Source organism: Schistocerca nitens, chromosome 2 (genome assembly GCF_023898315.1).
Source record: "Schistocerca nitens isolate TAMUIC-IGC-003100 chromosome 2, iqSchNite1.1, whole genome shotgun sequence".
In the NCBI taxonomy this organism is placed as follows: Eukaryota; Metazoa; Arthropoda; class Insecta; order Orthoptera; family Acrididae; genus Schistocerca; species Schistocerca nitens.
In genome coordinates this window covers 723,176,492-723,201,375 of record NC_064615.1, presented here as the reverse complement: position 1 = coordinate 723,201,375, position 24,884 = coordinate 723,176,492, and the positions used below count along the sequence as shown (strand labels likewise).

Genomic DNA, 24,884 nt, shown 5'->3' with positions numbered 1-24,884 from the left:
CATGAAATCCTCCCCACTCCGCCAAGAGTGTCTTTCCGCCGTCCACCTAACCTTCGTAACCTGTTAGTTCATCCCTATGAAATCCCCAAACCACCTTCCCTACCCTCTGGCTCCTATCCTTGTAACCGCCCCCGGTGCAAAACCTGTCCCATGCACCCTCCCACCACCACCTACTCCAGTCCTGTAACCCGGAAGGTGTACACGATCAAAGGCAGAGCCACGTGTGAAAGCACCCACGTGATTTACCAACTGACCTGCCTACACTGTGATGCATTCTATGTGGGAATGACCAGCAACAAACTGTCCATTCGCATGAATGGACACAGGCAGACAGTGTTTGTTGGTAATGAGGATCACCCTGTGGCTAAACATGCCTTGGTGCACAGCCAGCACATCTTGGCACAGTGTTACACCGTCCGGGTTATCTGGATACTTCCCACCAACACCAACCTATCCGAACTCCGGAGATGGGAACTTGCCCTTCAGTACATCCTCTCTTCTCGTTATCCGCCAGGCCTCAATCTCCGCTAATTTCTAGTTGCCGCCACTCATACCTCACCTGTCTCTCAACAACTTCTTTGCCTCTACTCTTCCACCTCGACTGACATCTCTGCCCAAACTCTTTGTCTTTAAATATGTCTGCTTGTGCCTGTATGTGTGGATGGATATGTGTGTGTGTGCGAGTGTATACCTGTCCTTTTTTCCCCCGAAGGTAAGTCTTTCCGCTCCCGGGATTGGAATGACTCCTTACCCTCTCCCTTAAAACCCACATCCTTTCGTCTTTCCCTCTCCTTCCCTCTTTCCTGATGAGGCAACAGTTTGTTGCGAAAGCTTGAATTTTGTGTGTATATTTGTGGTTGTTTGTGTGTCTATCGACCTGCCAGCGCTTTTGTTTGGTAAGTCTCATCATCTTTCTTTTTAGATATATTTTTTCCACGTGGAATGTTTCCCTCTGTTATATTCACATCCTTGTATATATATATATATATATATATATATATATATATATATGGGTCGGAGAGATATAGTCATAAGCCACATCGAACTAGTTTTGAGATACAGCGAGTTTAAAGTTCCACGGAGGTCTGAAAATGTTTAATACAAAATAGATACCTTATTTCTACTGCAAACACTTGCTTAATACTTGTGAAGCATGTTGTTAAATAGTCAACTCTCTGCATGCTATAAAATATTAATTTTAGAATGATTCTATTTAAGATGTAGTCGATGGTGGCTTATGACTATATCTCCCAAAAAATTGTTTAAAACATAAAGTATGAATTTGTAAGGATTTATTTTAACTACTCTTACACAGCAAGCACAATATATATTTTTTACACATTAATATATACATATCAGGTATCTGAGATGTATGGATTACTTTTTCATTGATACAGTTACATCAAGGAAGTTCCTCTACATCATCATTGTACACGTTATTTCCAGCACATGACCGAAAGAAATCTTGATTTGCTGGAGGTATGTATGGTATAAGAGACAGTATATCAATTTTTTCTGGTTAATTGGTAGTGGCTTTCTGTACTTTATTGGCAGCTGATATGGATTTGGTTCAACTAGCCTTCCTTTCTTTTTGATACAAATGTCAACATGAAAGCTCCTGTCTGAATAAGAGTGCTTTAAACTTAGCTTGAAGGGATCTTCAGACTCAATCTTAAATTGAGTAGCTTCACTGAAATGGTGGGGATCTCCAGATGTGGATTCTGTATGTTGAGAGATCAATGTCTTCAGGCTTTCCAAATTTCTGAAGTCTTCTCTTTCCAGTTTAGTTACTGTTAAATGTTTTGGACTCGCAGATTTTATTACTTCTGCCCATTCATCTGGAGTGTATACTATTGGACGTCTGTTTCTTGCATACCGGTCAATGCGACCAAAATCACGATCGCGGCCAAAATCACGATCGCAAGGTAGCATGGTGTGACCTACCACAGGGATGCTGGACAATCAAATCTTTTGATAGCGACAAGGGACCTTTCCAAAGAAATAATAGTCCAATTCTTTGCTTGACCCTTGCAGTTGTCTGTGATTATGTGGAGACGTTTTGTCTGAGGATTAGTTATCTCCAAGAACTTCAATAAGCAGCTCCCAACCTCATCTGAACCCCGTCCTCCATCTTTCTCGCTACACAGAAACATATAGCCCTTATTTGATCCACAGTCGTGGATACCATAGTTGTATGTCCATATTTTCCTCCTGTAAAATGCTGGACCAACTGTTAGTTTAGGTGTGGGGAACGTTTGCTGCATGTCCATTGCTATCACATGATGCTCTTTCGAATGTTCTTTAGCCAGAGCAGTTAAAGACGCAATCATATTTTGTCCTCTGTCAGCCTTTTTGAGATGCAGTTCACATTGTTGTTTCTTTTCTGTGACATCTTCTGCACATAATTCTGGGTTATTTATTGCAATTGGAAATCCATCACATTGTCAACAGGTGTCACTTTTTGGTAGTTTGAAGCCTATGTCAAATTCAGATACGAAAATTTCTCTGAATTTACTTTCAGGTACTGCAGGAACTTGCTTTTCCTTGCAGTATTCTGAGTATTTATCTCGAAATAAGGAAGCAATTGTGAGATCACAATCCAAATACACTTGATTGACGTTCTGTTGCCTACTGTAATGACTGTTATATTTCGGTATGGCGTTGAGAAATTCTCTCACACTTTGTACAGCTTCATCTTGAAATTTGTGTGGGTAGTTTCCATGTTTTCCTGAAAGAAAAAAAAGATGAGCTTATATCCTCTTCCTAATAGAAATATTTGTATAGTACTCAGTTTGAGTACATCTCTAACTTACAGCACAGAGTAACATACAAACCTCTTCCATCTTCTTTTGGCACTGCAAATCCCTGCTTCATTATATGTTGCAAATTCCTCACTCTTCATGTATGTATCTGTAAGCTATGAACTCTTAGGAAAGCTTCCTTGCAGATCAAGACTTCTATTCTGCATACCATCACATTATAGGAAAATGTAACATCCCTGGATGATATTTTCTTGGAAGTCTTTTTTGGATAGCTTTGAAAGAAATTATGACAAATATAACAAAATGAAATAAATATACAAAATATTAAACCATTTGTATTTAAATAGTGAACAAACCTCTTCTTTTTCTATTCCATTTTCAGGTAAGTATTCTGGGCATTAAAGTTTCCTATGTCCCAAAATGAATGAAAAACGTTTTCTTTCTCTCCAAGCAGTTTTGTGAAGCATTTACTTAAACAAATACAGGGACTTCCTGTAGTATCAGCCTGAACGGTCTTGTGGGTGTTTAAAGACTTATACTGCTGACCAGCATTTCGTCGACGTTTTACTTTATTTTTGTTCCACTGATCAATATTTCGCTTTCTTTTCCGTGAGGGCTTGGTTTTTTGGGTGATTCTTCATTTATTCTACTTATTTCAAGCTATAATATGAAGAGCAAAATAGTCTAAGAATTTGCGTGAGATATAGTCATAAGCCACAAAAAACATTAAATTTCGCTAAAATCACATTAATGAGAAAATATTTTTTACACATCTTTTGCCTTTGAAACTACATTATTGTACCTTTATGCAGTAACATAAATGTGCCCATCAAGTTTCATCATTAACACACAGGATGGCTGTGAAATGTGTTGGCAATGTTGAGAGAAACAAAGTCACAAGCCACAGGAAATTAATCACCAGAAATAAACTGTTTTATATAGTTACCGAAACATGATATGAGCTGGAACTGCTGGTCGATGGATGCCAAGATTCATCATTTTCAGGATCCAAAGGGTAAAGCTCTTCACTTCCACTACTGTCTGTGTCAAATATGCGTTGAAGACCCGAAGACGCTGCAGACGTTCCTGACGCACCTGCCATTTTGCCGTGGCTTGTGACTATGTATCTTCTGAAACTACCACCAGATAGCACAGCATAGAACTGCACTCCATCATAGCCTGCCGTCTGTTGCAGTTACGCGGAACTTTTTCAACGCATTGTGAAGAAGACATTGTTAAGAATGTGGCAGCATGAAAAACTCAATTTCGTGAAAGTTGTGGCTTATGACTATATCTCTCCGAGCCCTTCATATATATATAGATGCATCAGACATTTTTTGTTGCTTGCGCATTTAGGAGACATGCATAGATTACTTCCAAGCAATTAAATATTTTGGTACATGTTTTTGTACTTCTTGTAGTTTTTTCCCTATGCTATCTACAATCGGTAAATGACACAAGATAGGATGCTCATGGCTTGATAGCTCAGGTTGTATGTTCCATCACATAATGTTCAATTAGATTAATTATATACAGTACTTTCATTCAGTTTATTTTCATGATACGGTTTGCCCTTTGGAAAGTCAGAACAAATGATATTGAATTCAGTTGCAGTGACAGAACACAGTACTTTATAGTTTTTAAAAGGATTCTAATGTATTGTTGAACCTATATTTGCCAACATTATTAGCAGTTAAGAACAGACTTTTGTTTACAGTTACTGTAAGAACCAAGCTTTATTACAATGTATTCATGGTTTTTACAGGGTGGTGTTGGCCAGGATCATCCAGTTACCCAGACTTCTTCAACCCTGCAGTCCGTGACTATTATAAGACAAGATATTTATTAGAAAATTACCATGGCTCAACATTAGACATGCACATTTGGAATGATATGAATGAACCCTCTGTTTTCAATGGGCCTGAAGTAACTATTCCTAAGGATGTTCTTCACTTTGGTGGCTGGGAGAATCGTGATGTTCACAACCAGTACGGATTTATGTATGTAAGTTAGTTGATTAATCATTTATGGAGTGTTAGGGCCTTTAAACATTTGTTTCATTTATTGAGAATGGTCAACAAATTATTTGAATATCGAAATGTATGAAAAAGCTCAACAAATTTGTGGTTTGCAAGGAGTAGAAAATGGTAATGCGTAAAACAGTACATTGTTTTAAGAGAGAGATATTGAAAATAAAATCAAAACTGTTTGCCTGTGTTTCCATATTTGACCTACAGTTTATGTATTTGATTTTCAGACAATAGCTACATATGAAGGTATGATGGCAAGAAGTAATGGAAAATTTCGTCCTTTTATTCTGACAAGAGCATTTTTTGCTGGATCCCAACGTTACACAGCTATGTGGACAGGTGATAACACTGCTGATTGGGGACACTTAAAAATCAGCATTCCCATGTGTTTATCAGTATCTGTAGCTGGTTACCCATTCTGTGGAGCAGATGTTGGTGGTTTCTTCAACAACCCAAATTCGGAATTGATAACAAGATGGTACCAGGTATGTAGACAATAGACATTAAGAAGATAACTTTTCAAGTACATAAAATAATTTTCTGTTGTTAAAAAAAAAGCTTCTCTCTCTGTCTGCAATTGAATGTTGCAGGGTACATTATTTATTTATAGGATGTTACAATTAGATAAACATTTAATAATATAGATGGTGTTTTTTCCATTATCTTTTCTTCTTGAATGCATGCCTAAGTAGGCACATGTTAGCCGGATCTAGTTTAAAAATTTTTATGTGAAGGTAAGGGGCTGAGGGGGAGTTAACAGTGATTTTACATTTAACACTTTTGATCATTGTTAAGGTGTGCAACACGTGAGAAGGAAAAATAAATATGGAGGAGAGAATTAAGTTGCACTTTTCTATTATTACTACTACTACTACTATTATTATTATTATTATTATTATTATTATTATTGCTGTTACTATTACTATGTTATAGAAGTGATTCACTATTGCAAACATAGATTGTGATGTTGCATAACTTGAATACGGAAGGATTAAATAAGAAAAATTGTAAACTATGCGAGGAATGAAAGAAATGTTAATTTCTCTTGATTATAACTCTTGACACCTATGAAGAGGAGTCTATTTTTGTATATACACAAAGCAAATTTGTGATACTTCGCAGCAAATCATTTGAGTATTTTGCAGCTGTCATTTAAGAGCTTCATTTGTTATCCTAGTATAATAGGTGTGTTGTTTGAGTAGCTTCTGTGTTTGCTTTGGTTGCCAATAGTTTTCATGTGATTACATAACTATGATAGTCAGGAGGCATTCAAACTGTGGCTACTGCTCTTATGGACTGAAAGACCAAAATGTTTGTCAGTTATCTATAGTTACACTGATCTGTATCTTGAAGGAGACCTGATAAAATTACCTGAGATTGAAGTGGTGAGTTAGTCAATGTCCTGTGAACAGTGAGTTGGGAGTTTCATAGTTGCACGGGATTTTAAGATTGTAATTATGGGTCAAATAGACTAGCAGTTACAGTATATGGAGGAAGCATGCAATGAGATTACGATTCTTTTTGTGGACATCTAATGTATAAGGGGTGTTTGGAGAGAATTTGTTGTTTAGTCTAAGGGGAGGATTCTTTTTTGTGACACATTTATGTAAGAGGACAGTGTTCACCAACTGGAGGAGGCTATAGCCAAAAAGAACACACTTCTCTAGGTTGGAGTAAGCTGAATAAACTCTCTTGTTTCAATGGCATTAGTTCCAGTATAAAATGTCTGTTCAACTCCCAAGGCTTTTAACTGTTGTGCAGAGCTTTCCTCCTGCCGCTTTACTCCATTACCACCACCATCGCCACCATCCATTCACGTATTTCATTGTTGGTTCTGCAGGACACAAGTAGAGAAGATTGAACTGGCACCTGTTATCTTCTCTGCCAGTAGTCAAACTTGTAGGGTTTCCTAAGTAGAAGTCAGTGCCATAGTTCCCAATTATCAGAATAAGAGTTAAGACTATTTAACTTTGCCTTGTGGGGCAAAGCGAGGCTGGTGAACCTTATTTAAAACAGTTTCACAAGTAAAGGAGTGTTGAAGATGATATGGCTCCATTAGTTAATGTTTCTTTCTTTGAAAGTTGTGTAACAATTCTCATAGTACACTGGTGTGTGCTGCATATCACCAAGAGCATATGACCAACAACAGGTGGTGCTTTTTGTGAGTGTGGAGGAAATGAAAATTTTAAAAAATGTGCTTCTGCAAATTTATTGATGATATCTTTTCTCCTGACTAGTGTAGGTAGAAAAACGCACACTCCATACATGATCTGTCGCACAATTTTACATGTCAACTTTACCTTCCAAATAACCATTATTGAAGTTAATTATTGTTGTGGAGGTGCTATGTTGTGTGACTTCTTCTCCTTTGCAGCTGGGGTGGCTGCTGAAAGAGAACTCTGATCTCTTTAAGCTACAGAAATGACGTAATCAGGTTTTCAGTAACTTTTCTGCATTATAACAGCCATACTTCCCACAGCACATTTACTTTTAAAATGGCCGGTGATGCAGATGGTTCATAAGTAGTAATTTACAATAGATTATAACAGGTGTTTGCTATGCTTTGACATTTGATAGTGAAGTGACAGAATGACAGTTCTCAAGTCCTCTTCATTTGTTCCATCATTTACATTCTTTCTGCGTTCTTTTTCTCCTCAATTTCTCATCCGTGATGGCAAAGCGTGAGGGGGGCCTTTGCAGCACTTGGAGGTGTGCAGTCGCCATTGGGCTTTGCTGATATGCTGAGGTGACTTCCGCTTGCTTCCATCTGTACATACATCAAATGAGGGCACATGCAGTGGGATTTTCCACACTTAACAACTACCCAGACTATGTTTTCAGTTTCCATTAACATCTTTCGTTGGCCTTAGAAGATAAAAGTGGAATGTGGTTTTCTTTAGAAACCTGTATTTTGGTGATCTCTCTCTCTCTCTCTCTCTCTCTCTCTCTCTCTCTCTCTCTCTCTCTCACACACACACACACACACACACACACACACACACAGAGAGAGAGAGAGAGAGAGAGAGAGAGAGAGAGAGCAGCGCCAGCCCTCTTCAAGATCAGATGCTGCCTGGTGGTGTTGCAGGCACATGAAGCAGTAAGCAAAGCATTTAAAAAAGAGCAGAGACAAATTGAAATCATTCTATCCACACATGAGCCATAAATGGGGTAATCTTCCATAATCAACTTAGGCAAAGTACAGATTGTTATGGCATCATGTCTGGAAAAGAGCATTTGAGAAATCTTAAAGCTGGTGGCAGTTCATGTGCTACTCTTGTGAGCATATATGGAAAACGGCTGAAGGTTGGTGAAGCAGGCAGTAAGGTGTTGGACATCCACACCATATCACAGAACGTGGAAGCTGGAGGCTTGCCCACTCTGTAAAGCAGGACAAGCAGTGATATGTGGCACATCTGACAACAGTGTTGGCCCAAGTGTTTCAGAGAAAATTGTTCAGTGCGCATTGTTGAACATGGAGTTCCACAGCAGACAGTCCCCTGTGTGTTCACTGTGTTGACCTAATGACATCGTCATTTAAGGTTGCGGTGGTCATAGCATCACTGAGATTGGGCTGTGGCTCAATTAAGGAAAGACTGTCTTTCCTTTTCATCCTGCCTGGTAAATCGCCCCTGACCCACGGTTTTAGGTGACATTCCTGAAATCTTCCCCTTTTCCTAGACTCACCAGTTCTTTTCCTTCACCCCTCTTCCTTCCTCTTCAACCTTTCTGTCTGAAGAAGGAGCCACTGGCTCCGAAAGCTTGCCTAATTATAAATTTCTTTTATGTGTGTGTTCTGCTGCTGCTTGATGAGTAGATTTTTTTTATCTGTCCACTTGATTTATTTACACCAGAGATGTTCTCTTTTAGGTTGTTTGTTTGTACACAACACAACTATTCGCTACTGCAAAAAGAAATAAATGGAAGAAAACCTTTTTTCACCATTTCAATGTCTTCTGACAGAAAGGATAATTGCTTGATAGCTTGTCAACCCTGTCTACTCCAGTTTTTCCCTTTTTATAATCCACTACATCATCTGGTTTATGCCTGTATATTTGTCCTCCTTTGTTTCTGGTACTAGTAGCAGTTGAAATTGCTCGATGTTTGGTCAAAAGACAGTTCACATTCCTGGTTGATTTCCATTTTACCACAAGTTAATGTTCCTTCCTCCAGAACGTCATTTCCTCCTTCCTAACCTTCAAAGTCTTTATTTGATTAGGTAGACCCTTCCCGTTTTTCATTGCAGCGTGTACACCGAAGGTTTCATTCTGCCACAGATAGTCCAACACAGCAGGGTTTGTGTAGAACCTCTCTATATAAATGCCATGTGCTTTGCCAAAATAATCTTCACACAACCTTCCAGTTACTGACAAGACAGTTATCTACATTGTTTGCTTTACCTGTGTAAATGCCACAATTCAAAGCATAACCTGTTGAGTCACACGGTAAATAAAGTTTGATTCTGTATTTATTTGGTTTGCTTTGTGCATACATTCTGAATCCTGTTCTGCCTCTGAAGGTTCACGTGAGGTTTGAAGTTATGCTTAAGGCCTAATTTTGTACAGTGGATCGTGTCCTAGCTGACGTCCTTTTATGAATTTCATGTTGTTAAAGTGCAACATAAACAAAATTGAAGGAAATCTGTCCCTACTCATTACCTTTTCACCCATGAAGTGTTTATAAATGCATCCTTTGACCAATACTCACTCATTCTTGGCAACTTCACTACACTCCTATGCAAAATAATACAGAAAAACAAGTACATTTCATGTATCTTTTCTGTTGACCACCATTGCCACATAGACTTCCTTTTCATATACTACTTATTATTCATTTCATAAATTTTTAGTCTTGAATACCTTTTTGTTTCAACTTTTATTATTTTTATCATTTCATTTTCGAAAAATGCTGAGAAGCATCCAGATACACTAAAATTTTCATGCATTTGCAAAATTACACCACTAGCACTATTGAATATTGGGAAATCAGCCTGGTTGTCAACTCTTGGCCAGTTGCTCACCTCAGTGATCACATTTTGCGATGTATCAGGACAAGCATCAGTACTAGAACCCTCATCTTCATCTGTCCATAAATAAATACACATATAAACCACTATAAAAATATCAAAATAATTTGAGTCAATATTTGCATTTATGATAACATGCATACTATTTTGTAACAATATTTTTCAACAGTATTAATCCAGTTATGTGACTCTACCTTTGAAAACCAATTGTGTGTTGCCTACTCTCAAGCTGCAGACTCCTAGTGACCTCTGTCGAAAGGAAATGAACTACCCTTGCCACCAGTTCCACTGACGAAACATACAGCATACATTTTCGCATTACAAACACTCAGGAAACAAAGCAACGTACAGCATACAGGCTCCGTCAAGAGAGGTGTGTGTTGTTGGTTGCCAAGTTGGTCTGATCATTTATGAAATGTTTCATTTCTCTTACGCTTTTATGAAGGTGGTAGTTTTGTTGTTGTGTTAGTTGAGTAATAACTTATGATTTCTGTGATTGTTCCTGTGTTGGGAATTTTATGTTTGTATTGGTGTAAATGTTCAGCAAGAGTTGCAATTAAAAAAGAATCTGATGTCAAATATTGCAGGGAGATTCCATGGTGATTCACGTTACATTTTGAAATCAGTGTTTTATTATGTTGACATCTTATCAATCTATAAAACCACATTTTCTTTTGTCACAAATTGTGTTATTCAGGCAAAGATCTTGAAGTGTTTTTTAAGCCGGTAAGAGAATTAAAATTAAAGAACAAGAATGTAATTTATGTTGTGACTCATGTTAAAAATTTGGGACATCCTGTTCCTAATGTGCATTTTAGGTCAAAAGTGTCCTCAAACTGTTAGGAGTGTGAATCTGGTTTTTATCACAGAAAATGCATATTAGATTGGCACTCAAATGACAGAGTTACAGATTTCTAAAAATATTTATACAATTTTCAATATTGTAATATATTGAAGAAGGTGTATGACTCAATGTTACATGACTCATGTTACTTGCTACTTCTTGTTGGAAAAACTTTTTTCCTGCAAGCAGAGAAATGAAAATATGACATTATGTGCCAAACAAGATAAACTTAACATTAACATTTCACTTTTCAAACACTATGAAAAGTTATAAGAGCATGGCATCTGGGAAAATGAACTGTAAATTCAGTTAAGTCAGAACTGAAAAATATCCTCTTGCATTGACAACATCAAGTGGATTAATTCTCTTTATAATTTCATCACATATTACAGGCCATTTTAATAGTGATCAGCACACTCCATTGCACTGATTAAGCAAGAATTTCCAAAAACTGCACGTACTTCTCCAGCATTGAATTTACTGTCATAGTCTACTTTGTACCAGTCTCCAATTTTCACACTTTCTGTAGTGTCTTCAGTGTGATGATCTGCAGCAGCAAAATTCTTTGGAGACGGCAGATATGTTTGTAGTACTCTTTTCTCGTAGTGAAAGCAGTGAATGCTTTTTATGTTTTGTAATGATGGTGCCGAAGAAAATATTGGAGCCAGATTAAGTTTCACTTTGATTCCTTTAATTTCAGCAGTAGACACGTGAAAAACCTGCATAGTTGTGCTACTTAGAGCCACCTGAGCGAAAAGTGGATGCATCACCTATTATGAATTTTTGCTTTTTTACTGCATTCCCCACTAGCCGTTCCTCGACTGCACCAATTCCACATACAGCTTCTTTACCATGGGATATAGCAAATAAGTTACAATAGATTTCCACATTATGAAATTACTGAAACTGAGGTACAGGAGCGGTAATATACTTGTTTTTAAATTGTGAGGCAGGTCCATCTGATCAGATTGAAACTACCTTCACATTTTCATGCATAGTTGGCAGTACCTTCCAACGTAAGCAATTGCTGCACTTGAGCCATGGCTTTATCCAGAGCACTATGTGACTTACATGGTGACAAACTTGCTTTACTAGGTTGCTGATCTTACATCTTACATAGCCTATCTTTTTCTAACACTCTTCATATTTTTAACTCTTCTTTCCTCTAATAACAGCCCTTGCTTATGTTGGCTCAACTGTAGAAACTTTTGTTTCTGCTTCTGCTAGCTTTTTTGAGCTGCTTCCAGATATTTCTTCTTAAATTCTTCATATTTTTCTTCACTCTAACTTTTCCCTCCCCCTACTCGGTCTTTCTGCTGCTGCAGGCATCTTGTTCTTCTAATCTTAAAATAATACAACTGTGACTCAGATTATATGACATAGGTTACACATTTCATTTTCTGTTTTTACAATATTGGTTGAAATTGGGAAATTTTTAGTAGTGATATTAGTTAAACGTTCACTCTCAGAAGTAAATTACTGAACAAGCTAAAGTTATCTCTGATATCTCTCTTGGTGTAAAAACTTAATTACATGAAAGTCACTCATGTTACATGAAAGTTCATGCTGTTATGTTATATTGTTTACCCCAACCTATGATTCACTTACTTCGGTTTTATACTCTTTGTGCAATACATTAGGATATGTAACAGTAACATAAATGATATGCTAATTCTTACCTGCCAATTAGTTGAAATGAAGGTCCAAAATCTCCAATAATTCACACTCTCATCACATGAAAAACATATTGCATTATAAAACTGGCTACAAATTATGGAGGGAAAGCAATAATGAGCCACAAACCATTGTTGCCATACAGTAAAAAGTCCAGCCTTTTCAAAAAATATGTAAAAAGTACCAAATTCTGAACTTTTAAATATCGTAACTGTGTTCTACTTTACATGAAATAGCCCTGTACTGTTTCGTCCTACATCCACCACAAGTATTACACCTCAGTTGGTAAGTTCATGATTTCAGATATAGATCTGTTCCTTTCCCTGTTACTTTAATGGGAATGTATTTTAATTGAGTTGTTGGTTTGGTGAATTAAGTACACCAGACAAAAAATTGGTTATACCCCAGAAAAAAACATATTACTGCTGTGTTACACTTACAATCTTGATAACGGCCTCAGTTTTGTGGTGAAGAGAGTAAACAGTTTTCTTCAGGCATGCCTCATTCACCCGAAGCCACTCGTATATAGCTGTACAGGATCGAATCATCACTTTCATGGAATGTTGATTGCTACATTTCATCTGCTGGTCCAAATAGCCCCAGACATTTTCTATTGGGTTAAGATCAGATGATTCAGTGACCCAGTTCAGGTGTTATACAAGGCTAATCCCAAAAGTAAGGTCTCCAAAGTGGTGGGGCCACAGGGAAGCTGTTTGCGTAGCTGATGGGCACACTTGTTTTCTTCGTTGCTGCCTCCACTCTGTTCAGAAACCACCGCACAGCTGCTGGAGCTTTCAGTCTTGGTTTTGGCAGCCTGTTGTAATAGAGCTCTTGTTAACCACTACCATTAGGTACAAAGTTCACGCAATTATTCGCTTTTTGAGTGCGAAAGGCGTTAAACCAATGACATTTATTGACAGTTGATGGCAGTGTATCGAGAGTTGTGTGTTGTTGTTGTTGTTGTTGTTGTTGTTGTTGTTGTCTTGAGTCCAGAGACTGGTTTGCTGCAACTCTCCATGTTACTCTATCCTGTGCTTACTTCAACTTAGGTCTTTCAATCTCAGAGTAACTACTGCAACCTACATCCTTCTGAATCTGCTTAGTGTATTCATCTTTTGGTCTCCCTCTACTATTTTTACCCCCCACACTTCCCTCCAGTACTAAATTGGTTATCCCTTGATGCCTCAGAATGTGTTCTACCAAGCGATCCCTTCTTTTAGCCAGATTTTGCCACAAATTCCTCTTCAGTATCTCCTCATTAGCTACAGAATCTATCCATCTAATCTTCAACATTCTTCTGTAACACAACATTTTGAAAGCTTCTATTCTCGTCTTGTCTAAATTATTTATCATCCATGTTTCACTTATATACATGGCTACACTCCATACAAATACTTTCAGAAAGAACTTCCTGACAGTTAAACCTATACTTTCTTCTTCAGAAATGCTTTCATTGCCATTGCCATTGCCAGTCTACATTTTATATCCTCTCTACTTCGACCATCATCAGTTACTTTGTTCCCCAAATAGCAAAACCCATCCACTGCTTTAAGTGTCTCATTTCCTAATCTAATTCCCTCAGCATTTCCTGATTTTACTGCATTCCATTATTCTTATTTTGTGTTTGTCGATGTTCCCTCAACTGCTCTTCCAAGTCATCTGCTGTCTCTTACAGAATTACAAAGTCATTGGCAAACCTCAAAGTTTTTATTGCTTGTCCATGGATTTTAATTCCTACTCCAAATTTTCCTTTGGTTCCTTTACTGCTTGCTCTACATACAGCTTGAATAACATCGGGGATAGTCTACAACCCTGTCTCACTCCCTTCCCAACCACTGCTTCCCTTTCATGCCCCTTGTCTGTTATAGCTGCCATCTGGTTTCTGCACAAATTGTAAATAGCCTTCCATTTCCTGTATTTGACCCCTGCCACCTTCAAAATGTGAAAAAGAGTATTCCAGTCAACATTGTCAAAAGCATTCTCTTAAGTCTACAAATGCCAGAAATGTAGGTTTGCCTTTCCTTAATCTATGTTCTATGAAAAGTTGTAGGGTCAGTATTGCCTTGTGTGTTCCAACATTTCTACAGAATCCAAACTGATCTCCCCCGAGATCGGCTTCTACTAGTTTTTCCATTCGTCTGTAAAGAATGCGTGTTGGTATTTTGCAGCTATGAATTATTAAACTGATAGTTCGGTAATTTTCACACCTGTCAACACCTGCTTTTATCAGCAGATGGTAGAGTTTTGTCAGGGCTTTTATCGCATCATACATTTCTTCAATCTCTTCATCATCTGCGGAGCTGGTTGGCATATAAACTTGTACTATTGTGGTAGGCATGGGCTTTGTGTCTATCTTGGCTACAATAATGGATTCATTACGCTGTTCAAAGTAGCTTACCTGCACTCCTATTTTTTTTTTATTTATTTATTATTAAACCTACTCCTGCATTACCTCTATTTGATTTTGTATTTGTAATCCTATATTCACCTAACCAGAAATCTTGTTCCTCCTGCCACTGAACTTCACTAATTTCCACTATATCTAACTTTAACCTATCCATTTCCCTTTTCCCTGCATGCCCAATTAAGTGATCTGACATTCCACGCTCTGATCCGTAGAAGCCAGTTTTCTTCCTCTTGATAATGATGTTCTCCTGAGTAGTCCCCACTCGGAGATCCGGATGGGGGACTATTTTACCCTCGGAATATTTTACCCAAGAGGGCACCATTATCATTTAACCATACAGTAAAAGTGCATACCCTGGGGAAAAATTATGGCTTTAGTTTCCTCTTGTTTTCAGCCATTCGCAGTACCAGCACTAGAAGTCCATTTTGGTTAATGTCACAAGGCCAAATCAACCAAACACCCAGACTGTTGCCCCTGCAACTACTGAAAAGGCTACTGCTCCTCTTCAGGAAACACACATTTGTCTAGCCTCTCAACAGATACCCCTCCATTGTGGTTGCACCTAAGACACGGCTATCTGTATCACTGAGGCACACAAGCCTCCCCCCCACAAATGGCAAGGTCCATGGTTCATGGGGGGAGGGAGAGTCACGTATGGATGTCAAAAACATCCGCAAGGGGTGTAGAGAGCTGTGAATGGTCGTACTGAAATTCATGTTGACGAAAGTTAGTGGGAGACCGTGTACACGCAATCACAAAGGTTGAACAAATCGTGTTACAAGAGTGGCATATTACTTTTGATGAGCTCTTTAGGTTTTTCGAAGCACCATTCACTTCACATTGACTGAAGTGTTGAAATTTCGAAAGGTGTGCACAAGATGGTTCACAAGAATGCTGACAGAAGACCACAAATGGCTAAGCGTTGAAACTTCCCACCATTTTCTTCAACGCTATGCAGATGAAAAGGACAACTTTCTGGATTCAGTAGTCACGAGTGATGAAACTTGGACTTTCCATTTCGCACCTGAGACCAAACAACAAGGAATTCTGATTTGCCCTTCCGCGAAATTTCAAAAGAACAGTCTGCCAGTATAGTCATGGCAGCCATGTTTTGGGATCGAAATGTGATATCGTTGATTGTCTTCATGGTCCCTGGGACAACAATAAATGCCAACAGATACTGTCAAACATTAAAATACTCAGACGGGTGATTCAGAACTGAAGAAGAGGAATGTTGAGCGATGGCATAAGCCTTCTCCATGACAACGCTTGCCCCCATCACATCACCTGTCAAACTGTGGATATTCTGCAACAGTTTGTATGGGACATCATCACTTATGCACACAATAGTTCAGACTTAAGGCCCAGTGACCACCACTTGTTTCCCAAGTTAAAAGAACACTTTGCTGGAAGGCATTTCAGTGACAATAGTGAGGTGAAAGATGGGAGGTCCGATGCTTATTCAAAAGCACGGCGGCAGGCTGGTGTGACATGGGCATACAAAAGCTGCTACAGTGTTTCCAGAAATTCATCAATTGAAATGACAATTATGTGGAAAAGTGGAAAAATACTCAAGCTCGAAAACTATGTACAATTTATTGTGAATAAATGTTTCTTTATATTTAAAAAAAAAATGGAGACCTTACTTTTGGAATCACCCTTGTAGGTTCCTGAATATTGGTCAAAACAGGAATATATGCATGCACCCCTGTGAACATGGCTGTTGTCGTCTTGGAAGATGAGTGCCCACAGCGTATTCATCATGTAAATGTAGAAGAAAGTGCAAAACCTGCTCACAGAGGATGTTGAAATGAACATCCTGGTTTATTTTCATAGTAACATGAATGAGAAGGCCAAGTCATGGAACAAGAAATATTCCCTGAACATCTCAAAACCACCTCTTGCTTCAACTACATGCTCCACACATGACGAGTTAAACTGGACTGTTGCAAGACACTGAGTGCACCATCATTTGGTGAGAGGCAAAATCTTTACTTGCCAGATCACTACATGCTCAAATCAACTATTGTCCAGTTCCTGTGTTGTGTATCCAACTAAAGATATGCAGCTGATGTACCACTCTGAGTAACGGCAATTTGCTAGGAGACCTGACTCCAGATGTTCATTGCAGGCATTGGATGGACATGTATTCACTGACTGCAGCAAATCATCTCAGGTTTGAAACAGATTGACATTGATACTAAGTGACTCTCTCCTCTACTCCCTGTTAGTTGATTCTTTTTACAAACGGTGTTCTTACACTGACAGTGAGCTGTTGGCAGTGGAACATTATTCCTGTAGGTACACTGGACAGTCATGTTGATGCTCCAACAGATTGGACAACTGTGTTCATCATGTGATCATGAGCACTTGCAAACATGATAGCTTCTTTTTGCCATTGTGTCATGTCTTCATGCCCACTCATCTTACTGCACTGATTCCATACAACCAAGTGGCACATTCACACCATTTCACTGCTGTAACTTACAGCAGGTGGAGGCTCATATGGCTGCCTAGTATCAGATAGACACCATCTACCTGTAAAGAGCTCTAAAGTGACCAGTGTGCTTTTTGAATGGAATGAGTAATATTTAGTCTGTGATCTTATATTCAAGTCTTGTTTTCTGAAAATGTGAGATACTTTTTCATATGTTTATGGTTTTATGTCATTGTATACCATCTTTTGTTTTCTTCGTCTCTTTCACTGTCATTTGCTCCTGTTGTCTTTTATGTTCATTTGTGAAGAACTGTGTCCTTGTGTTCCTCGTAGGCAGCTATTTACTGAAACTTCCTGGCAGATTTAAAATGTGTGCCAGACCAAGACTCTAGCTCAGGACCTTTCACTGGCAAATATCCTACTGACTGAGCTACCCAAGCATTACTCATGACAAGTCCTCACAGCTTTACTTCTGCCAGTTCCTTGATCAAATCTTACAGAAGCTCTCGTGCGAAACTTGCAAGACTAGATTCCTGAAAGAAGGGACATTGCAGAGACATGGCTTAGCTACTGCCTGGGGGATGTTTCCAGAAGCTGTAAGGACAGGTCGTGAGTCATGCTTGGGTAGCTCACTTGGTAGAGCACTTGTCTGTTAAAGGTTCCTGAGTTTGAGTCTCAGTCCAGCACACAGTTTTAATCTGCCAGGAAGTTTCATGTCAGTGCACACTCCACTACAGAGTGAAAATTTCATTCTAAGGTGTTTATTGATTTTTGTTTCTTAATTTTGTTGCTCAGCTTTGTTACTATATTTTATTAGTATCGATTGTTGGTTGCTGTTTTTACTATGGTACGGTTCTTTGTTGTATTTGTCTAGTGGTATTGTGTTAGGCTGAGGAGAATGTTTCGAAGTGCTGCTTGTTTAAGTTTGCGTGATTTGATGTTTGGTGTATTAGTTATCACTTGTTGCACATGTGCTGGTTGTTCTGAGTCTTTATGCTAATATCTAAGAAATCTTGTCTGTTTTGCTCTTTCTCCATTGCAAATTTTCATCTTATCATGGATTAGATTTGTGACTGTGTGTAACTGGTCAATTTAGCTTTCTGGTTCATCTGTGTGGCATACGAAATGTGACTGGAAAGTTTTAAGAATGGATCTGCTACTGCTTACTGGTTTGGCAGGCAGGTACACAGAGGATGGGGAATGAGTCATTGCCTTGTCCTTGAACGCCCTCCGACAGGAAACTGTGTTTCCTTTATTCAGTTCATTGTGGCAGCTGGTTGAGTGTGGGTCTGTTAGAGCTTGTTGCCAGATTTTGTCTGCGTGAAAATTGATGTAAAAACGGAGCAATGAGTTTGTGTGAAATTTCTAAGACTTACAGATGTGATCCTGAAACCGAATTGCAGTCGCAGTAGAAGATTTCAGGTTCACCATGACTGAAAAAAGCATGGCAAAGTTGGTCGAAGGTAGAGACAATTTTGGTGATTTTTTTTTTTTTTTTTAATTCTACTGGTATTGTGCATCATGAATTTACCCCTGGAGGACAGACAATCAACCAGGAATACTATAAATGTGTCCTTGAGCATCTGCGCGGAAAGGTGTGGAAGAAAAAGCCTGCATTGTGGAAAGACAGGAGTCGGATGCTACACCATGACAACGCTCCGGCTCATTATGCCTTCTCCATTGTTGAATTTTTGACCAAATTCAACATTCCTGTGCTTCCACAACCGCCATATTCCCCTGATTGGCCCCCTGCGGACTTTGGCCTGTTTCCTAAACTGCAATTTTCACTGAAAGGGAAGTGATTTGACTCAATTGAAGACATCCAGGCAAATACGGAGAGCATCCTTAATGTACTTCAGGAAAAAAATTTCCAGGAATGTTTCCTAAAGTGGAAACACCAGTGGAGTCGGTGTGTTCAGTCAGAAGGGGGCTGTTTTGAAGGAGATGTGTCACAGTAGCATGTAAGTACCACCATTGAACAATTACAATCCCATTCATAAAACTTTCCATTCACACCTCCTAGAATGCCATCTGTGCGTATCTAATCCAGTATACCGGTATCTAATCCAGTTCAAACAGTGGAAGCTCCTCTCCTTTTTTGCTCCTCCCCCCACCCACCCCCCTCCCACTCTCCCTACCCCACAACCTCCTGATACTGCACTTGTTGGCATTCTAGTCCCTGCACATTCTGCCTGACAGCTTTCGTCTCTCCTATTCCTTGCCCTTCCCCCCCTTCCTCCAGATTGCTGCTTGTATCTCACATTATAGTTGCATTGTGCCAGAGGAGTTGGCAGTCATGTGTGGATGAGGTGTGCTTGTTTGTGTATATAGATGGTGTGTGTTTCTCTTTTGCTGACGAAGGCTGTGGAGAAAACTTTTATAATTGTCATTTAATTGTACCTCTCTGGAACTTAACATGTCTTCTTTAGGGTAAGGAGCAATCTATCTTTTCCTAAATTGATAATCCAGTTCATGATGATGTATAAATCTGATGTTACTTCGTCAAATATGACATGTTCTCTATGGTTCTTAAATATATTTGCTATGTTCTGGACACTGGTAATCCCATTGATAAGTATTCAATTTGCTGATTGAAATCGTTATTGAACTGGAAACAGTTCTGTTCTGCTATCAACAGTTAACAACTTGTCTTCTTTGACCCATTAATGTGGACATGTTCTGTGTGTTTTTAAGATTTTGTTCTACCAGATTTGTTGTTTCTGTTATTGGTACATCAGAATACACATTCCTTACATAAGATTGGGGGGGGGGGGCTGTACCTTTGTGTGGTGTTTCTTGTAATTCTATGCACTTGTAATTTATAGTGTTATGACATTTTCAACGTGTCTTTCAAATAAGTTGGTGAGAACATTCTGGTAGCTCATGGTAAGTCTGACTGAGGTCCTCCTTCTATAACTTAAGTTAGTAACAGGGGGAGGATGCGCTGGGTATTGTTTGTAACCTATTTGTTTTCTTTGTCTTCTAATGTGTCTTTGTGTATTTTCAACTTTGTCTGGCAACTGTTCAGTGGATGTGATTTTGGTTTTGTAATTTTGTTTTTTGTGATAAACTCATGTCTTATTAACGCGGAGCTCTTTGTTCATGAGTACCGCTGTGTTTCCTTTTTCGCTTTTATTCAGTGGTGTTATATTCCTACAGTTTCCTTTTGAGTTTTGTGAGTTGTGGACTCTGTACAAAGGTTTACAGTATTTTGTTTCATTTGTGATATTATGTTTTTGACTTCTTTGGATACAAGCTCTCTTGTTAGACCAATGTTTAGCCTGCTTGTTTTCTTTCTACTTTGTGTATAAGGATTCTTTTTGATTCAGCTATGATGTTTTTATGTATGTTTAATCTATTTGTGTATTTAAGTTGTGCTTCAGACCTTTTTGAAGTAGTTTCATTTCCTTATTATATCACAGTGAAGAAATACAGAAAAAAATGCAGAAATAAAATTGCTTGAAAAAGCTGTTACCTTTTACTTGTTCTCTCCCTCCCCGCTCCCCCTCCCTTCCCTCCCCCTCACCACTCCCCTCCCAGCCCTCCCCTCCCTTCCCTCCTCCCTCCCCTCCCAGCCCTCCCCTCCCTCCCTCCCCTCCCAGCCATCCCCTCCCAGCCATCCCCTCCCCTCCTCTCCCTCACCCTCCCCTCCCTCTCCCTCCCCTCCCAGCCCTCCACTCCCTCCCCCTCCCCTCCCAGCCCTCCACTCCCTCCCCCTCCCCTCCCAGCCCTCCCCTCCCTCCCCCTCCCCTCCCAGCCCTCCCCTCCCTCCCCCTCACCTCCCAGCCCTCCCATCCCTCCCCCTCACCTCCTCTCCCTCCCTTCGATCATCTTTGGACTGAAGATGGCACAGAACTAACTACCTTATTATCTTGGACCTCCTACTTTCTCTGATGCTTCCTGCTTCATCTTTGTCTCCGATCATCTTTGCAGAAGGTGGGTGCTGCTCAGCTTGGGGTCTGAGTGACCTGCCCCTCATTTCTAACCTTCCCCAACCCATCCCATTTTCCTCATTGAGGAATAATCCAACAGTTCGTAAAGGTCTAATAGTTTTTTCTGCTTTTGTGTGGCTGCATTGGTACTATTTAGAATTTCATTTCATGAAGGTAGGTACTGGCCATCCGTTGTCTCATTGTGACTTTATAAATCCAATATACGACTATATTCAGATAGTGAGAATTTCATACAACTAAGCTAAGATTGTACCAGTAAAATTAAATTTTGCCACACTTAGAAGGGTAGGGGAGAGCAGCTGAATTGTATTTTTAGAAAAAAAATTATCAAAATAAAGATAATTTGTCAGTTGATCGAAAGTCCCATTAATGTAGTCTCTGAATATAACACTCCTGACTTCAGTAAATTCATAGTGAATGAAAGTAAGTGATTCATCTTGCTCTTCCATGTGATAAGTGGTTGGCCACAGGCTGCTGGAAAGCACCACAAATTTCAGTCCACTAAGTTCTATATGAAAAGTGAAGTAGTTAAGAGACACTGGACTCGTGTTGTGGAGAACTAATGTTCAAATTCCCATCTGTCTATCCAGATTTATGCCCCCCTACCACACACACACACACACACACACACACACACACACACACACACACACAAAGCAGCCAGTATATGTGCAGATCATTGCAGATATTTTACTGCAGCCCACTTTTTTGTGGTCATACAAACCAACATTCATGTGCTCCCAGTCTTGGCTTTAAAAAAACATCACCTGTTGTAGCACCTCTCATTAGCTGCAAAATGTATCTTCCCACCAACTACCAGAAAGTAGCTGACTTTGCTTGTGTATCTTAAGCAGATTATCAGAAAATATCCAGGTCTTTAAGGAAAATTAAGTGCAGTATGTATGTGTCCCACTGAATTTTGTTTAATACTTGTATTTGCAGTCAAACCAAATAAAACTGCTGTTCCACTAAAGAAATATGTTAAGTGAGCTCCTAAGTTCCTATACCATAATTGACTTTATAAATAGGATACAGTACAATATTTGTATTTTTGCTGCATTGCACATAAAATCACATTTAAAGAGATTTACTGGCTCATTAACAGTGATGTTTAACTACATTTCTGGAAAAAAATTAATGCACACTTTCAGAGGTTTCCAGTTCACTCAAGATTTGTTGTTGCAACAACACATATGGATTACAGATCAATAGCACAAGTGGTACTTGAGTATTAGGTATCAACCCATGCTGAAACACCCATATTAGTACATGGTATAGCCTTCATGGGTTGCAACACACATGCTAACTCTGACATTCAGTCAATTTTACAAATGTGGAATACTGTCCTGGGATAATTATGCCATGCCTGCTTGACCTGTTCGCGTAGTTCTGTAATAGTTGTTGGTTGACGAGTTGCACGAGTCACTTCTTGTCCCATCATATCCCACACATGCCCGGCTGGAAACAAGTCCAGAGATCGTGCTCACTAGGGAACTTTCTGCACATCTTGCAGAGTGCATCTTCACAGGCAGTGTGTGAGTGAGCATTATCCCATTGGAACAACATAGCACCTTCCTCTTGCGAAAACAGCAAAAGAACATGTCTGATAACACTCTGCATATACTGAGTGCTGGCTAATGTCCTCTCCAGAAACACAAAAGGTGAATGTGAGCTGTAGCTTATTGCACCCCAGATAATAAGGGCTCGGATGGGGCCGGTGATTCTTGGACGAATGCACTGTACGAGGCAGCGCCCAAGAGGTCTAGGTCGTACATGCAAATGACCGTCTCTTGCATATAGGCAGAATTTGCTATCATTGCTGAAGACCATGACATGCCATTCCATCTTAAGTGATCCTTATCTCTGCTTTGGTAGCTGTATGATCTGCCACTGCTGCCCTTACAATATGACAATCCTGGCGGGTGTCTGTGCTGCGTGGACATCCAGAACTTCTGCAGGTGTGATTATGATCGTGTAACCAGTGATACAGCATCATTGCATAACTTATGCAGCACATCTAACTTGTATGGTAATTCTTAGAAAGGACCACCCTGCCACACGAAAGGAAACAATTTGACCCTTTTCAAACTCACTCAAATGGCTCTTGGAAGCACGTGTGCAGCATCTCCGTGGCATGGTTACCTGCTTGCTTCATATGTTTTCACCATGCTGAGCCTTCTGGCTGTGAGCATTCCCAATTAAAGGGTAGACACTGATCGTGTGCTGTTGGCTGTACGACTATACTCTCTGATGGCGGATGATGTTGAAACCACTATCAGTACATATGGCATCATTGGATCAAAATCGACATAAGTCTTTCCAGGTGTACTTTTTTTTCTCCAAGTAGTGTATTATAAGAAAATGAATAATTTTAATGCATTGTACATGATATATTGCACTAAAAACTAAAGAGGGAGGATGTAGCAATAAGGATTTTGTATGATTAATATGCATTTCATCTAAAATAGTGAGACATGAAATATTTGACCATAAATTTCTATAATATATTCCAGTTTATATCTATATTTTAATTATACTAGCCATTTCTGTAAAGGAATTATCCAGTTACTCAACAGGAACAATCAATGTAAATTTGTATTTCGAGCATATACTGATCCTCCTCACAGTTGAATTAGTAGATAATTCTTATATAAATTACCGCCTTGTCAGAAACAGTGTAATCCTATTATTAAAGAAATAGCTTATGTGTGAGTGTATTGTTAAATGAAAAGTAAAATGGTCTTGTTATGTATTAACTATACCAAGCATGTCAAAAGAAGAAGAAATATACAGGATGACTCAAAAGAACAGGAAATTTTGTAATGAAGGTTAATGGATGAGAAGAATTACTTTACTCATATTTATTTATATCAATATATAATACAAAGTATGCCATTATTTAATGTCACAAGCGTTTTTATTTCCTGAATATCGCATCCAATTGATGAGCTCCCCATCAGTGCTCACGTCACTGCAGCCTGATAGGAGTCTTATGCATGGCTCAACTTGACATTTTAGTAGGAATCCCGGAAATTTCTTCTCATATTCTTGATTTTAAATTCTTCGGTCATAGGAAGTCAAGTATGATAAACTGCACTCTTACAGTGGCCCCTGTCAGGTCAGACGATTTTGGGGACCGTGCAATGTTTGTGCCGTTGCTCCTTCATGTTGAAACCAACTGTTGGCAGGAAAATGAGGCAATTCATGCGCAAGAAAACTTTCCGTAATGGCAATATAATGAACAGACATTACAGTGGTTGCACAACTGAGACTCGTGTAGCTGATGTGGATTCTGTCTACTGAGAAAGCCATTGAGGTAGAAGCAGCTTCATCTGACAGTTGATCAAACTGTTCTCGTTTCACACTTTTGCTAACACGCTTTCAGCATATCGTCTCTGCATTAGCAGATCGCTAGAGGTTGCTGAATGATCTACAACTTATACAAATGAAACTTTGGATCCACTTTTATTATTCGTTGAACACTCCAGTGATGCAACTGTAGAGAAATTGCATGACTTTGAACAGAATGCTGTGGGCTTCTTATGAAAGCAGTTCGCACAGCCTTGATATTGTCTCTTGTATGAGCAGTATGGGGTCTCCCTGCAGATTGCTACATCAATGCAGAACCTGTTGCTTCAAAATTGGTGACCCATGTGTTGATTGCGTATGCTGAGGGAACAACACTATACCATCAGATGTTGAAATGATGCTGAAATTGTCGATGTGCAGCCCTTACACTTCCATTCTTGAAATA

At 39.2% G+C, this 24,884-nt stretch overlaps 1 protein-coding gene across 1 annotated transcript in view; it reads left to right on the top strand.

Moving 5' to 3' along the window:
* Nucleotides 1-24,884, top strand: part of LOC126236903 (neutral alpha-glucosidase AB) — a 126,790-nt gene that overhangs the window by 68,392 nt on the left and 33,514 nt on the right. The window contains exons 10-11 of the mRNA XM_049946552.1: nucleotides 4,528-4,766; nucleotides 5,020-5,277. Coding sequence (XP_049802509.1) covers nucleotides 4,528-4,766; nucleotides 5,020-5,277 — 497 coding nt within the window. The remainder of the gene's footprint in view (nucleotides 1-4,527; nucleotides 4,767-5,019; nucleotides 5,278-24,884) is intronic.